Below are 17892 nucleotides of genomic sequence, written 5' to 3'. Positions count from 1 at the left end.
TGCAAATTACCATCACAAGCAACACAATAGGCCTATTCACATGGTTTTTGAAGCTCACTGTAAATTACACAAATACATACATCTCCTGTGACAGCTATAATTTAATGCACAAATAAATGCACAGCCATTCACATTTGTTCTCTGCATTGAATAAATATATATGAACACGCTGTTGCATCTTTGATAACTTTTGATCGGTTAAAAACGGTTAAAGGGGCGTAAAAACCGGTTACACTCACAGTGTGGATGAATCGTGTTTGTGTCGAAGACTCAGGATCTACTGAAGAGAACTTATGCAACACAGAATCTTTTACAAAGCAAAAACAGACACTAATTTTTGATCAATTAATGCATCTCTCACTTACTGTATGCGATCTCACTGTTTGAAGCGCCTGTCAAGAATAATTTAGCAAGGCGTCTTCTCATTAGATAAGGACACGCAGTCTCATAAATAATTATCATCGATGTACTATAATGCAAGAAATCATCCTGTGACATTGACACAAAGACGAATTTAAAATTAACTAGTTCCCTTTCACACGCATTGTGTCTGCTTAAGCTGATGCTTATGGGGAAAACTCCTGTTTTCTCCGAATCCTGAAGCCTTGCTGGTTCACATCCATTAGCGTAGCCAGGAATCACAATGTAGGTGGGCCTAGCCTAAAATGCAACATCAAAATAGGCAGACACAACTACACCTGCTTAAATACACCCCGTTTAATCAGAGCATAAGCCTGTATGTCATCATAAGCAGTGTTAAGAGCATAACGAAAAAACAGCATTAGCACAGCAGCCACACCTACATAAACCACATGAAATAAACAAGAGTGACTTGGCAACTACTATAGTGAATTACGATAAATTCATTTTCATTATTGTGCATTTGTATGTATTAATTAGACATGGCATTATGTACCTGTACACCTCTGTGTAGGGGAGGTAGACGTTGGTGATGGAGAAATGGCTGAATTAACGTTAGCATTAAAAATGCTGTTCAGCTCCATACTACTCGAGATTGATGGCTCCATCTTAATTCTCTTCCTCCCACGACATCTTTTTGACATGAACTTTAGTAAGTTGCTCTGTTTCATTTTAGTTTAACGTGCCTAACGTCAGCTAAACTCCCCTATGTGAAATGTGCTTGGTGTAAGGGGAATCTCAAAAACTGCTAAGCGAACTCACAATTAAATAACATTTTTAAAATCAGCAACAAAATCTGACATGAACTGTCACATAAATGGTGTTCTTATGCTCAAATAGTGTTAAAAAGCTTGTTTTTTAGGCTAGATGAGCCAATGCGCATGTGCAGTCCTATGCGCGAGTCTCAGGTTTCTATGGGAAACGGAGCCTCTAACTGCAGCTGCAGTGATGCAATTACTTTATCAATCAGCGATTGGCTCTTTTACTTAGAAGGCGGGACGTATTCCGCCATATCGCGAGTTGCAGTTTCTCCCATTCACCATCTTTTTATATCTATAGTTTTTGATCTGACTGTGAAATGTGCTACGGCTCTACTACTCACAAACTAACTTATCTTCATCATTATGTGGAAAACAAGAAGCAAGAAACAATACGATTTATTTTTATAGGTCAAGTATTGTGATAATTGCAACAGAATTCACTCATTAGGCTACCTTGTGAGGCAACTGACTGGATGGGCCTGACTGACAGGTGAATGGGCCCGGTGTAGCCCCTCCAGCTTTAAGCGGGATGCGAACCCGGGCCCGTCCGCATGGGAGTCGGACGCTCTAACAAAGAGGCTAAAGGCTTCAACCTCTAGCGTCAGTTGCTAGAGCATCTCTTGAGATCAGGGGAGTGAGGTTTACATGCACAGCGACTACTAGCCTACGTCTGTTACACTCAACCCCCTAAACCTCACTCCCGTCCGGGTCACGGCACCAATGTAGCCCCTCCAGTTCGCACCTGCCTGCTCCAAGCGGGACATGAACCCGGGCCTGTCCGCATGGGCGTCGGACGCTCTAACAAGGAGGCTAAAGGCTTCAACCTCTAGCATCAGTTGCTAGAGAATCTCTTGAGATCAGGGGAGTGAGGTTTACATGCACAGCGACTACTAGCCTATGTCTGTTACACCAGGCCCACCCGTAGCTACGCGACTCTTCACATCTGTGAGTTTCACAGACAAATGGCATTTCAGCCTGCCAAAAAGGGGGGTTGGCTGCCTATAAAAGTTACAGAAAAGCCAGATCTCATCATAATCTTTCTCCTTCACCACGAAGATCATTTCGCTTCCCCGAAGAAGACTGAAGCCTCTCTACTCGCCTCTTCTCAACGTAGAACGAGCCTTGCAGCATGTTTGGCCCCTCAACAGGAGCCATGAGGACAATCTGAAAGGCTAGGGCCCCTTCTACAAGGCGCCTTTACTCACAGAAATGGTCCTTTTTCTCAAGCTGGTGCCTAGCTCAGAAAATAGACCCTGCTGAATGCGATGCTGTGTCAGTTCTCACGTTCCTACAGGAGATGCTGGACAGTGGGCATGCCCCTTCCACACTCAAAATTTATGTGACGGCCATTGTGACAAATCACGCTCTGATAGCCGGCCAATCAGCTGGGAAACACAACTTAAGTCATTAAGTTCCTCAAGGGGTCTAGGAGGCTGAACCCTCCAAGCCCATGTTTGGTCCTAGCGTGGGACCTTTCCACAGTCCTCAGGGCGCTATGGGGCCCTCCCTACAAGCCGCTCAAGTCAACTGATCTACGGTCCCTCTCACTCAAGCCCTCTTGCTAGTGTCAGTCAAGTGAGTTGAAGACTTGCAGGCTCTGTCTGTGGATCCTTCCTGCCTAGAATTTGGCCCTAACGACAGCAAAGTGGTCCTTAGACCAAGGAAAGGCTACGTGCCAAAAGTGCTTTCCACCCTGTTTAGAATGCAGGTGATAACACTGTCAGCTCTTCCACTCGCAGAAAACGAGCAAGCTCCTCACCCACTCTGTACCGTCAGGGCCCTTAGGGTGTACATTGAACGCTCTGACCAATATCGGCAATCAGAGCAGCTGTTCGTCTGCTCTGGAGGCCGCACTAAAGGACAGCCAGCCTCAAAGCAGCGTTTCTCAGCGTTTGTTTGTGCCCCTTGGGAGTTAGAGCCCACTCCACCAGAGGGATGGCCTCCTGTTGGGCGCGGTCCAGCAGAGTGTCTATTGCTGATATCTGTGCGGCGGCCAGCTGGTCTCCCGTCCACCTTCGGCAGATTTTATAACCTGGACATCCCTGCTCTTCAGGCACGGGTGTTGTCAGTTTAAGACGCTTCTGGACTATGTAGCAGGCTCCAAATACTGTCTGAGCCTCTTTCTATGCGGCCTCCAATTGAGCGCCCCCTAGCTGTCGGCTCACAGAGCGTCTTCTTCTTCAGCCACTGCCCTTGTAGCACTGTGCTATTGGATTAAGTTCCCCATAAGCGTCAGCTTAAGCAGACGCAATGCGAGGGAGCCGTATCAAAAGGGAACACTTAAGGTTACTCGCGTAACAATGGTTCCCTGAAATAATGGAAAAGAAGTTTGCATAGCTTGCCGTGCTACTGCGTTGCCAGTGAGTCATGCCATGCCACTCCTCAGTCAAAAGATTCTGACGAGATCTGGCATTTCTGTGGCTTTTATAGGAAGCCAGCCCCGCCCTTTTTGGCAGGCTGAAATGCCATTTGTCTGTGAAACTCACAGACATGAACCAATAATGCTTCAGGGTTCAGAGAAAACAGGAGTAAGCAGGTGCAATGCTCGTTCCCGTTATCTCAGGGAACCTTAAACGTTTTCTCATACGATCAAAACTAACAGATGGTAATATTGACCTCTATAATGTTCAACACACAATAACCCTGTTCAAATCTCAGAAAATTGGTTTTATTGTATCATGACCCTTTAATTTAAAAAAACAGTTTTTGAGAAGATACATTTATAGGAACGTTCAAAAATTGATTATTTTATTTAAATGCCTGTATTTAAGATTTTTCAAGCTCAACAAGAGCAACAACAGCTTCAGTTTGATCTTTTGTTGAAAATACAAATGCTCATCACATAATTTTAGAGGAGATGAAGACGTTGCTGATCTTGTTGGTGCTTCATGCGTCACTGACAGCTTCGATATGCTCAGATGACGAGAATTCATATTAGCAGCAACAGAAGGGCTCCTCCGCCGGCTAGGATGCTCACCATGATCCATGAAGAAGAGTCAAAGTCAATGCCAGAGTTAACGCCAGAGTCAACGCCAGAGTCAACACCATAGTCAACGCCAGAGTCAATGCCAGAGTCAATGCCAGAGTTAACGCCAGAGTCGACACCAGAGTTAACGCCAGAGTTAACGCCAGAGTCAAGGTTTCCACCTGTAAGTCAGGAACAAATGTCATGAAATCAATAACAAACAAGTGGATTATTAAAAAAACATCTGTTTTAAACAGTTTTAAATCCTACAAAATGCATCATGCGTAATACTGTGCGATCTAACGTTATTTCATGAGAGTCAAATGTTTAGACACACTTCATTGAATTTGCTTTTAATTACCTTAAAAACAATTTGATCTGAAAATTTCCATTGTAATGCCTAAAATTAGTTTTGTAGGCGAATATAGTTGTGTAAATGTATACATTTCATTTTAAAGGGATAGTTCACCCAAAAATGAAAATTATTCCATGATTTACTCACCATCAAGCTATCCTAGGTGAATATGACTTTTCTTTAAAACAAACACAATCAGAGATATATCCTTAGTCCTCCAAGGTTTATAATGGTTGTGAATGGCAGCCTAAATTTTGAAGACAAAAAAATGCATCCATCCATAAAAAAATGAATCCATACGACTCCAGGGGGTTATAAACCTTGGGGGACCTTGAATCCATACGACTCCAACCATTATAAACCTTGGGGGACTAAGGACATTTGTAAATATATCTCTGGTTGTGTTCGTCTGAAAGAAGAAAGTCATATACACCTAGGATGGCTTGAGGGTGAGTAAATCATGGGATCATTTTTATTTTGGGGTGAACTAACACTTTAATGTCTACTGCTGGATGACTTGAATTGGATAGTGAAGTAAAGCATCAACAAGTGCACAACATTCATGTTCCTCCTTCAGTAATGCTTAAAAGGCTGGAATCAACGTTACGACCCAATACAGTACCAGTTGAACCATATTTAATGTAGTCTGGGTTGTATTGGGTTGTACATCTCTTTCTTTGCATAATTTTGTTCCTTGCAAAGATGAGGGAATGTCAAGCAAGTTGACAAATTCAAACACCATTGAGTCTGAATGAAAACAACGTTTGACGTCAACATAAAGGAAGCATTTTTTTTTTTCCTATTTATTTTATCGTTAATTTTTTTGGTCACCACATAATTCACACTTCCATTTGTGTCATGTCATAGTTTTAATGACTTTAATGAAGTTGAAACACTGTAAAGAAAATAATTGTTTCAATTTTTAAAAGTATAAGTGTTCTTGCAGCCTTAAAATTTTAAGTTATATTCAACTTGGATATTTGAGTTATCTCAAGTTCAATCTAGGGAAGTTATTCTAATGATACATTTTAAGTTGTGATAGCTAACTGAAATCATTTTTTAACAGTGAATTAAAACAAAGATCAGGCATAACATTATGACCACCTTCCAAATATTGTGTTGGTTAAATCCTTGCGCTTGCCCATTTTTTTCTGCTTGTAACACATCAAGTTTGAATGTTCACAGAATATTTACTTGCTGCCTAATATATCCCACCCACTAACAGGTGCCGTGATGAAGAGATAATATTCACTTCACCTGTCAGTGGTCATAATGTTATGCCTGATCAGTGTAAGTGTGTCCAACCTTTTGACTTATCTTCAGTTAGTACACAGTTTAATACAGTTTTGCTGAGTCAGTGTGCACTTTAAAAAATACAGTTCTTTTACTGTCATAGTTTCATGATTGTACATCAGCAGCAAAAACAGGAAACAGCCAGACCAAAAACCAGAGCACATACTTTATGAAACAAAAGTGAAATTGTGAAAAGTGCCAGAGCTGGACATCTTAATGTTTTACTCCAATATTTAAGTTCAGGGCCCATATGTATAAAACTTCTCAGAAATGCTCTTAAGAATAGACTTAAGTTTTGACCTAAGTGTCAAAAAATTCTCAGTAAAGAGTAGGACTTTTCTAAGAGTAGGAGACTTTTATAAAGAAGCTAAAAGCAACTTTTAGTAAAATATAAGACTGATTCTTAAGTGCTGACTTAAGCGTTGTGAACTAAGGACTACAATGACGTCAACTCAAAATGGCCGCCCTCAACCTCTGAATCAGCCAATAGCAAGCCTGCAAGGGTGAAGTCACAGCAGCACAACGTGTCGAATCATGATTCGGATTGCATGTCAAACCGCCAAACTGCTGAAATCACGTGACTTTGGCGCTCCGAACCACTGATTTGATACGCTGATTCATAACGCTCCGAAGCTTCAGGAAGCAGTGTTTTGAAATCGGCCATCACTATATAAGTCATTATTTTGTTTTTTTTTGCCGCACCAAAAATATTCTCGTCGCTTTATAATATTAACACTGAACCACTGAACTCACATGAACTGATTTAAATATGTTTTTAGTACATTAATGGATCTTGAGAGAGGAAATGTCATTGCTCCCTATGCAGGCCTCACTGAGCCATCGGATTTCAACAAAAATATCTCAATTTGCGTTCTGAAGATTAACGAAGGTCTTACGGGTGTGGAACGACATGAGGGTGAGTAATAAATGACAGAATTTTCATTTTTGGGTGAACTAACCCTTTAATGTTATTATAAAAAAATTATTAAAAAAGACACTGAAATGTTTTCATATTTTAATTTATTTTTAAAAATAGCTTTGCATTGTGCAAAATTATCACAAATTAGTACTGATGGTGTGGAATCTTTTTCTATTGATATATATCTCCTCATTTACAGTTAGAGCAATGATGTGAACACAAGTTCCACCAACGGCTCCAACAACTCCAGAGAAGCCCACTATCAACATAAAAGTGGCTTGCTTTTGCTGCATGGTTTGATGGTCAGTTGGAAAGTCAACGAACTGCCATAGAGTAGTGGCCAAATGTGATGTCCAGCCATATGAAAATTGACATCTTCAACCTTAATTCAAATATTTTTTAAAAATGTGTTAAAAGATGTAAGCATATCATGTAGCTGTGCTTGGAGTCAATTGTTTCATGTGTGATAATGAAATGAAATTTCAAATTATTTCAAATTATTTTTGGCCAGGCTATCATGCAAAGAAATTATGAACAAATGCAAAAACAAGAGAGAACCAATGAAATATTAAAAACCGATTATGCTGTAGTCAATGTCATATTTTAAAACATTTAAATAATATAAACAACATATTTTCCTCATATTTTGATGGTTTAAGCAAAATTGTAGGGTCATTTAAAAAAAAAAAAAAAAAAAGTTTGCACATTAATTTTGGCCACTATGTTTGGTGTGGTAAGTTTAGCAATAGTACTATTTAAGAGCCTTCTTACTGTGGACTGATGGGTCACAGAGTCATCACCGGTGCACTGCTGCATTCTTACAGTCACCAAAAAATACATTAGAAAAGCTTTCCAGCGCTGGAGAGAGCTAAGCAGGAAGCCCTGAAAACAGACGCAGAGTCTGCCTTGATTCCTTCTCATGTGAGTAACACTGGGTTTGATTGTCTGGAGCTGCTGTGCTGTTGCCGATTAACAAGAAACTCTTGTTTGTATTTACTCTTGTGTACTGTACGTTCATTTTTTGTGCTTCCTTGTCATTCGTTCATCAGCTGCGCTTTATTTTTTGTTGCGTGTGAGCTGTGATAAACAGACATCCACTCGCATTGCGTGTGTAACAGTGGCCAGATAGTGAGATTTTTGCAGTTAAACCACTGCACACTGATGCCTGCACACGCTGGAGAATGAGGTGTTTAGCGTCATTGGTAGTGCATTTGCCTCGCATGCCAGTAGCGATTGGGCTGGGATTCGAGACCGACTCGGAGCAGGGTGGTTAGTATTGGAGTGTGAGTTTTGGAGGCGGCGCAATGAAGAGAGGGGTGGATTTGTTTGGGTTGATTTCAAATATCAACAGTGTTCAACAACGAATTTGAGAAATCGCATTCAGCACCTTTAAATGTATTAAAATGCATTAAACATATTAATTATTGTTTAAGTAATATTTATTAAATGTATTACATTTATTTAAAGTTATAACATGTCTTATTACGTCAGTTACAAAAAGAATTGACAATCAAGTTGATATCATTTTATCAACTCCATGTCATCATATAACTCAATACATCATATCTTTATTGGAGAGTGTGTCTCTTCTTTGCTGACATCTTGTTACTCCTAACTAGGTTAAGAGACCTCTGCAGCTCTCCTAAATAATTTAGGAGCTAAGACCTAGTCTTATTCTTAAGTCTAGGAATAAGAGTAAAATTACATCATTCTTAGAATTTTGACACACTTAAGACTAAAATTTTACTCTTTATACATGCGGGCCCAGGTCTGTTCAAAACACTGAAAGCTCTAGATTTAGATGTTTTATGTTTCCTTAGAGCATTTTTAACAAAGATAAAGACTGAATAATTAATTATAACACAAGATCAGTATGTTCAAGAATGAAAAGCATGTGAAATAAAATAACTTACATGATACAGTAACACTCTCACTTTTATTTCTGCTGACAGGATTGTGTGTCTCGCATGAGTACGGTTTATTCTCCTGTACTTGAGTAGATGACAAGAACACTTGAGGATTTATTTCATTCTGGATGGGTTTTCCATCTTCATACCAGGATACATTCAAACTCAGATCTTTATTGTTTTCCACGTCACAGGTGAGAGCAGCATTCCCATCAGCGGTGCAGTTGATCTTCACAGTAGGTTTAGGGACCTTTTCTGTAACAGCGACATTGTGGTTATTTCCTACTACTGTAACTACTATCAAATTTTCAATCTTATTTTGTTATTATTATTGTGTTGGAAAGGTAGAAATATTTGTCATCTTACCATATACTTTAATTTTCACTCCAGCTTTACCAATCTCTGTACCATCAGAACTAGTAACAGTGTATATATATGTGCCCGTGTCCTTCAGACTAACACTTTGAAATCTTAATGATCCATCTTCTTCCACTGTTAAACCTGGAGTGTTTGACTTCACCTTCTTGTTTTTCCTCTCAATTACGGCGTCACTGGAGGAATGGGTCCATTTGATGTCATTGGATTTGTCATTGTATTTTTCTGGTAGCTTAATGATGCAGGACGTTCCCTCTAGTAGATCTTTTCCACATGTCTCTGTTGAGACTATAATAAATAAAATAATATTAGTATTTAATAAATCTCAACAGGGTTCAACTGCTCATGTGGTTCAGGTGAGGAAAAGGCATAAAAACAGAGAATGAATAATTCTCAGGCTGGGTTTCTTTTTAAAAGTCAATTTAGGGACTAAACTCAGACAAATCTATTGGACACAGTTCAATATTCTGTTCCCACTATAAAAAATGACAGTTCATTTAACACACACTGACTCCTATAACAACAACAGGATCTGTTGTCACACTGTATGGGGTAAGTTGTCACAAACAGGGATCTGCATTAGGCAGAATTTAAAAAGTAAAATTAGTGCTTGATAAAATAAGAATTTTGATTTGAAACCTTATAGTTACTGAAATACCCAGTTTGTGACAACCTCTCTGTGAGACAACTATAAAAATAACAGTTCCAAAAGAGTTTTAGCAGCGACAAAAAAAAAAAAGAGAAAAAAACCCCAAAACAAAAACATTTTGGATCCCCAAACAAAAGAACTTTTTGCGGAATGGAAAGATTCCATGGATGTTAAATGTTCTTCACGGAACCATAAACGGCAATAAAGAACCTATTTTAAAGAGTGTAACACTGATCTACCTTAAAATTTGACTACATATCTAATTATTCTACTTTCTAAGTGTCTTCTATCAAAGGTAGACATGAACAAACACTGATTGCAGCAGTTTACATGTAAACGTCACTAGATTTGCATTTAAAAGTGTTTTTAAATGCAAATTACAGTAGAAGTGCATTTGTTCAAGTGGCCACTATAAAAGTGTCTTAAGGAGATATTTTACCTGATCGGACACTTAAAAATGGCCTTCACTACTGCTTCTTTGATGGTGACAAAAGTGAATTTAGATGTTTCTACATTAAGTTAAGACTAAAACATGATTTAGGGTGATTTATAATATTGAGTTGATATAAAATGACGCAGCATGCATGAGAACAAATGTTAATGTGGATTACTATTCTTAATATCTTTTAATCACATCGTAACTTTTGATCTCAAAACTTCAGTCTATTAACACATATCTATAGAAAATGAAGTCACAACCTACCAGAGAGTGCAGTGAAGCCACAGAGGATCAACAACAGACTGTGCTGGAAGGTCATTGCTCTTCTTAACCTTTTCACAATCAACTGGAGGAAACAGAAAAAAAGTCAAAAAGTTTGCAATCCGAGAGTTGGTGGTTATGTAGACAGATTCTGAAGATGTCAGTTGTGCAGACAGAACAAAAAAAGAAGAAAACAAAGGATGTGACGCCACTGTTTCCAGGGGTGGAAGGATGTCATCTAATGTGTTGCATCGTGAAGCAGATGTTTCTGTCTCATACAGAATGCATCTGATGTTTTGAGATGTTGGCCAGCTATTTTTATCTCGATCCTGTTGACTAGAAAGCTGCCAAGCACTTATTTAAAAAAAAAAAAAAAAAAAAGGTTTATAAAATGTATAGATAGATAGAAAGGTTTGCTCTAGATGTTTTTCATATTATCTCACACTGGATCTAGAACAGTGGTTCTCAACTGGTGGATCACGACCCAAAAATGGTCTGCATGTCTGTACCAGAGACCTGTGGCTTAAAAACATAAATGTGTGACAATTTAAATGTCATAGAATGCTGCCATCTTGTGAGCAACTTACGTTTTGAAATGATATAGAAATGATACATGTGCATTAAGGCAAGTGTTCTGTATCTAGTCTGTTTTAGATTAGATATTTTCAGGGACCCCCTAATATACAATTAGTAATGAGCAACATTATTATCCTACATCCTTTGCCAAGTTCTGGATTCATTGCACCATTATATTGTATGACAGAGAGATTTGCATGTCTTTAATGATGGTTTTAAATCAATCAGATGAAGATGATATACAGTATAAGGTTGTTTATTTTGACCTTACAGTTATTTAAGAGCTAAAATACAATCAAATCTTGAAAATCAAGTTTTTAATGTTGTTTATATGTCTATGTGGTGTTTTTAAGACAAACCATGTGCAAATTCAACAGTCAGCACCATTGCTGCAGTGAAACAAAGACCTGGGTACACTTCGTTACATCTTTGTATTCTTTCATGCTCATCTATGTAGGCCTCCATTGTCGCTGTAGCTTGCATGCGCTCCTGCCTGTTCTGTTTATGCAGTTTTTCACGAGGCTGAATCCAGCTTCTTATCCGCAACTTCTTATTGACGCTATCCGGTCCACCTTAAAAGACGCGACGCTTCCGCGTTTGTAGCTTCTTATTCACGCTCAACTTAGGGACAGTGCGGTTTTTCTCTTTTTCGTGCTTTTTTAAGGTATTGTGTTGCTTTTTGTGTCTATTTTCAGAATTAAAGGAAAATAAACTATTTTGAAATGCAAATAACACTGATATATCAGCGAAAATAGGCTGCAAAAATATAAAGGCACATAAAATATAATTCTTATGCATTAATGAATCAGTTGATTAAAAAAATAATTCAAGCAAATATTACAGATTTCAATATCACAAGCTAACTATAGACTATACCAGCTCCAGCTCCAGCTCGGATCCAGCCTCTTATGAAGACTTCAGATGAAGGACTCCAGAACATCAAACATGGATGATTATACAAAATGATCATGTTATCATTGCTTTGCATGCACACTACTTTTGCTTAAAAGAAATACTACAATCTGTATATCTTACAACTGTAAGTTCTGATATCATCTCATAAAAGAAGACTATTGTGTTTTTGTCACATAGAAACATGAATTTGCTGTAAAGCTGCTTTTGAAATATGTATAGTGAAAAGCGTTATACAAGTGAATATGAATTAAATTGCACTGAACTGAAAGAGCCCTTGGATTGTTGGTTACTGTACCATTTTTAAGTTATGGACCCAATCTCACACTACAGTTTGGAGAGCCATTACATTGTTGGCTCATTTGGGGTGCTTGACTATCATCATTCAAATTTTTAGACTTTTTTATTTTAGCGTTATGATGTTATGGACTCATTAAATTGACAAAACGTGACAGTAAAAATGTCTAAATATTTGCAAGGTGACAGTCAAGTGCATTGGGAATAAGGCTCCAGTGCAACTTTTAAAGCACCCTAAAAGGCAGATGAGATACAGCGCCTCCAGTTGGGCCAATAATGTAATTTCTCCTGTAACTTTATTGTTACTTCGAATTCATGGCTCCATAACTTCATAATGCTACAGTAAAAATGTCTAAAAATGTGCAAGGTGACAGTCAAGTGCATTGGGAATAAGGCTCCAGTGCAACTTTTAACGCACCCTAAAAGGCAGATGGGATACAGCGCCTCCAACTGGGCCAATAATGCAATTTCTCCTGTAACTGTATTGTCACATCTGTCAAATTCATAGATCCATAACTTCATAATGCTACAGTAAATGTCTGAATATGTAAATGGTGACAGGCAATTGCCCTGGAAATAAGGCCTCGGTGAAACTTTTAACGCACCCTCAACATTAGCTGATATAGCACCCCCAACTGGGCCAACGATGCAATCGCTCTTCTAACTGTACTGTCACGTTTTGTCAATTTAATAAGTCCATAACATCATAACGCTAAAATAAAAAAAGTCTTAAAATTTGAATGATGATAGTCAAGCACCCCAAATGAGCCAACAATGTAATGGCTCTCCAAACTGTAGTGTGAGATTGGGTCCATAACTTCAAAATGGTACCGTAACCAACAATCCAAGGGCTCTTTCAGTTCAATGCAATTTAATTCATATTCACTTGTATAACGCTTTTCACTATACATATTTCAAAAGCAGCTTTACAGCAAATTCATGTTTCTATGTGACAAAAACACAATAGTCTTCTTTTATGAGATGATATCAGAACTTACAGTTGTAAGATATACAGATTGTAGTATTTCTTTTAAGCAAAAGTAGTGTGCATGCAAAGCAATGATAACACGATCATTTTGTATAATCATCCATGTTTGATGTTCTGGAGTCCTTCATCTGCGTCTTCATAAGAGGCTGGATCCGAGCTGGAGCTGGAGCTGGTATAGTCTATAGTTAGCTTGTGATATTGAAATCTGTAATATTTGCTTGAATTATTTTTTTTATTCAACTGATTCATTAATGCATTCAAAGGAAATGCAAAAAGAATGATGTAATTGTTTTTTATATACCTTTATAATTTTACAGTAATTTTCACTGATATTTCGGTGTTATTTACATTTCAGAATAGTTTAATTTTTTTTTCTGAAAATAGACAATAACAAAAAGCGTGACATTGGGAATCGACGCACCAGGGAACGGCTGCCACCTTGTGGATAAACTAATTACTACAAAAAAATGAAATGCGCATGTGCGACCTGTGCGTACAAGTAGCGCGGTTACAAAAATCTGGCGATGCACATACAGTACATGTGTACTCTTCTGATGAGGAAATTCACGTCGTACGCACTGTACGCTGACCCTCACGTATGCATAAAAAGGGAACTATACTTTGGGCTATAGGCATATCCCATCATGCATCATGTTCAGGAACTCACATGCACTGAAATAACACTGATTATCTCTTCATCACGGCACCTGTTAGTGGGACCACGGAGCAATGGAAGAAGGTGGCCTGGTCTGATGAATCATGTGTATGGCCGGGTGCGTGTGCGTCGCTTACCTGGGGAACACATGGCACCAGGATGCACTATGGGAAGAAGGCAAGCCGGCGGAGGCAGTGTGATGCTTTGGGCAATGTTCTGCTGGGAAACCTTGGGTCCTGCCATCCATGTGGATGTTACTTTGACACGTACCACCTACCTAAGCGTTGTTGCTGACCATGTACACCTTTTCATGGAAACTATATTCCCTGGAGGCTGTGGCCTCTTTCAGCAGGATAATGCGCCCTGACACAAAGCAAAAGTGGTTCAGGAATGGTTTGAGGAGCACAACAACGAGTTTGAGGTGTTGACTTGGCCTCCAAATTCCCCAGATCTCAGTCCAATCGAGCATCTGTGGGATGTGCTGAACAAACAAGTCCGATTCATGGAGGCTCCACCTCGCAACTTACAGGACTTAAAGGATCTTCAGCTAACATCTTGGTGCCAGACACCACAGCACACCTTCAGGGGTCTAGTGGAGTCCATGCCTCGACGGGTCAGGACTGTTTTGGCAGCAAAAGGGGGATCAACACAATGTTAGTAAGGTGGTCATAATGTTATGCCTGATCGGTGTATAATTTGGTAGTAAAACATAAAGAGTTGTACATTTTATTGGTGCAAAGATATGTATTTTGTACATTTGCAACTGCTTTTTATCACTCAGTTAGAAGCACCATGATTACTAAATTGTGTCGTCTGTTATAAAGACTACTGAACAGACATTTAGAAGTTTATTCAAGTATTGAAAATCAAAATAAAGCTCTGTAAACCCTTGCATTTTTACAACACTATAAGTGTGTCCCATCGGGTAATGAAAGCTTCTACACACACTTGTGGTTTTCACGCCCACATGAACACTTGGGCCAAATATTAGGACAATACACTTCATTTGAGTCCAGCTGTGTTTGATTATACTGATTGGACTTGATTAGGAAAGCCACACACCTGTCTATATAAGACCTTACAGCTCACAGTGCATGTCAGAGCAAATGAGAATCATGAGGTCAAAGGAACTGCCTGAAGAGCTCAGAGACAGAATTGTGGCAAGGCACAGATCTGGCCAAGGTTACAAACAAATTTCTGCTGCACTTAAGGTTCCTAAGAGCACAGTGGCCTCCATAATAATAATTTTTGGCCTTAATTCTAAGCGGTATGTGTGGAGAAAACCAGGCACTGCTCATCACCTGTCCAATACAGTCCCAACAGTGAAGCATGGTGGTGGCAGCATCATGCTGTGGGGGTGTTTTTCAGCTGCAGGGACAGGACGACTGGTTGCAATCGAGGGAAAGATGGGATATCCTGGACGAAAACCTTCTCCAGAGTGCTCAGGACCTCAGACTGGGCCGAAGGTTTACCTTCCAACAAGACAATGACCCTAAGCACACAGCTAAAATAACGAAGGAGTGGCTTCACAACGACTCCGTGACTGTTCTTGAATGGCCCAGCCAGAGCCCTGACTTAAACCCAATTGAGCATCTCTGGAGAGACCTAAAAATGGCTGTCCACCAACGTTTACCATCCAACCTGACAGAACTGGAGAGGATCTGCAAGGAGGAATGGCAGAGGATCCCCAAATCCAGGTGTGAAAAACTTGTTGCATCTTTCCCAAAAAGACTCATGGCTGTATTAGATCAAAAGGGTGCTTCTACTAAATACTGAGCAAAGGGTCTGAATACTTAGGACCATGTGATATTTCAGTTTTTCTTTTTTAATAAATCTGCAAAAATGTCAACAATTCTGTGTTTTTCTGTCAATATGGGGTGCTGTGTGTACATTAATGAGGAAAAAAAATGAACTTAAATGATTTTAGCAAATGGCTGCAATATAACAAAGAGTGAAAAATTTAAGGGGGTCTGAATACTTTCCGTACCCACTGTACGTCATGTACTAAGTACACAAGTGGTCAAGCACAAAGACCATAAGTGTGGGTATTCCGACAGACCCACTATATATATAAAATAAACATTCTTTCCTTTATGTATGGATATGACATGAACACACACAGACAAATGATGAAAGTATGCGGTATCCTGTGAAATCCGTCCCGACAACTCTAAAATATAAATAATTATAGGCCAATTAATAAATAAGTATATTATGAATTGTTTTAATCTAAATAAAGAGAAAAAAATAATATATTTATAATGATTTAGGGTAAAAACATGGTTTGGAAGAATAAATTTAGTTAATCTCAAACAAAAAAGTCAATATTTTACATTGTAAATCAGGACAAATTGACTTCAGAAGACTTACAGAAGGAGTAATAGCGCACAGGTTGTAAAATGCTTACCACCAAAATGCTTGTAATCATTCTAGGAAAGTCCCATATACTATCATTCAGTGAACAGTACGGCTCTTGATTTCTCTTGGTTCAGTGCTGTTTGGTCCTCGGGTGAGGTATGGGAGTCTGATTTTCCTGATCCTCATCCTGAAGCGGTGATGGGGGTTGAGCAAGGATCTGGGCTTCGGGTTGAGATGGGGTTTGAGGCGAGGTTTGCAGAGATGGGCTGCGGGGCATGGGGTCTTCTTGCGAGATGGGGGGCGCCAGTTGGCCTCCAGAGGTCTGTTTGGATCTGTTTGTATCGGTGTGACCTGGGGTAAGATCTGCTAGCCTGAACTCTTCCTCATCTAGAAGATATCAAAGACAAGATGTTCATAAAATTGCATTTTTTCAGATGTGTGTGATCTAGACTGTATTAGACTGTAAAGTTAATCTGTATGTGAAGAGATGGACTGATATGGATGTTTTAGTGAGCAGGGTGAACAATGGCAGAGATTAATATTTATTTACACAATATTTACTACATAATATAGCAGCTAGCAATATAGCAACTTCTTGATTGTGTGATCCTGTTGTGGTACTTCTTCACAATTAAAGAAATGGTTAAAAAAAATTAAACAAAGTAAACACTGCAACCAACAGAGAGCTTAGTAATCTATCAGTAATCTAATTTTAGTAATTTTCTCACATTTCTAACCATTAAACTGCCCAGATTTAAGTAGCTTTTATAAACGTACCCTACTCAAGTTGCTTTGAGTTTAAACAGCTCAAACATGCATTTTTATGTAGGACTAGCTTAAGCCTTGTCTGTGAAACCAGGGCTAAATGTTTTTTTTAAAGATTCAGTTTATTCTCAGAGTCAAAATGTCGAATCTAATACATATGAGAATACAGGAAACTGTGGTAAAAGGCTTTGCGTTCCTGTTTTAAACTGGTTAAAGGGTCATGAAACCCTGCTTCAGCAGAAGACAGTTCTCACCACAGTTTTGACAAATGCTACAAAGGTGGGCATGGTGGTGAGCTGCGGAATGGAGGGAGAAGAGGGGAGACTAGTCTCAGCCTCGGATGTCACGCCCACAGACCGTTGGTTGAATGTCTGATGCATATGGTACACTTAACTGGAAACACTTCTAACGATCTAAGCGCGTGGCGCAGGTGCATTTAGGGCATGTCCGAATCCACTTTTGCTAGTTTAACGACAGAAGAAATGGTCGGCAAGCCAGGTGCATGGTCCAAAACGGTTGTACCTAGTCTTGGGTGTGTTTTGGGCGTAACGTGCAATAAGAGTCTCATCTCCTATTCCCTTTAAAAGCCAGTTGCGCTCGCACCATGGCAGATTCTCTATTTACATGGCAGAATTTGCAAGCGGAAAGACTGAACGCAGAGAGGAATCCTTTTATTTTTAATAAACCCTGTGTGTAACAAGCAGAGTGTACGTGCGTTGTGCACCCGCCTATAGGTGCATGTTACTAACGCGCCCTTTAAATAACAAAAAAAAAAAAAGTACTGCGCCATTGACTTTAGACCAGGTTTCAGTTGGTCAATGGCGCAGTTGTTTTTAGTTACCTCAAAATAGCAACACGGCAACAATGCGCCTGAACACACCTCTTTTTTAAGACCAGCACGCCCATCGGTGAACAGATGGGTGCGAGTGCATTTGCTATCTAAACAACGTGGCGCAAAAAAACACTGGCGTCGCATTGTGCCGGGTGTATGATAGGA

General features: G+C 39.3%; 1 protein-coding gene across 17 annotated transcripts in view; it reads right to left on the bottom strand.

Moving 5' to 3' along the window:
* Nucleotides 1-17892, bottom strand: part of LOC127512996 (junctional adhesion molecule A-like) — a 56964-nt gene that overhangs the window by 26864 nt on the left and 12208 nt on the right. For 3 of the 17 annotated variants that reach the window (XM_051894588.1, XM_051894488.1, XM_051894598.1), the window contains exon 2: nt 9141-9283. The exons of 7 other annotated variants lie outside the window; for them this stretch is intronic. In XM_051894588.1, coding sequence (XP_051750548.1) covers nt 9141-9283 — 143 coding nt within the window. Of the gene's footprint in view, nt 1-8626; nt 8876-8986; nt 9284-10347; nt 10964-17892 lie in introns of those variants that run through there. 7 more of the 17 variants (XR_007930326.1, XM_051894566.1, XM_051894452.1 and 4 more) reach the window with 7 other exon arrangements.

The sequence above is a fragment of the Ctenopharyngodon idella genome, chromosome 1 (genome assembly GCF_019924925.1).
Source record: "Ctenopharyngodon idella isolate HZGC_01 chromosome 1, HZGC01, whole genome shotgun sequence".
Taxonomy (NCBI): Eukaryota; Metazoa; Chordata; class Actinopteri; order Cypriniformes; family Xenocyprididae; genus Ctenopharyngodon; species Ctenopharyngodon idella.
Note: the sequence above shows the minus strand (reverse complement) of the source record. Positions and strands in the feature narration are given on the sequence as shown.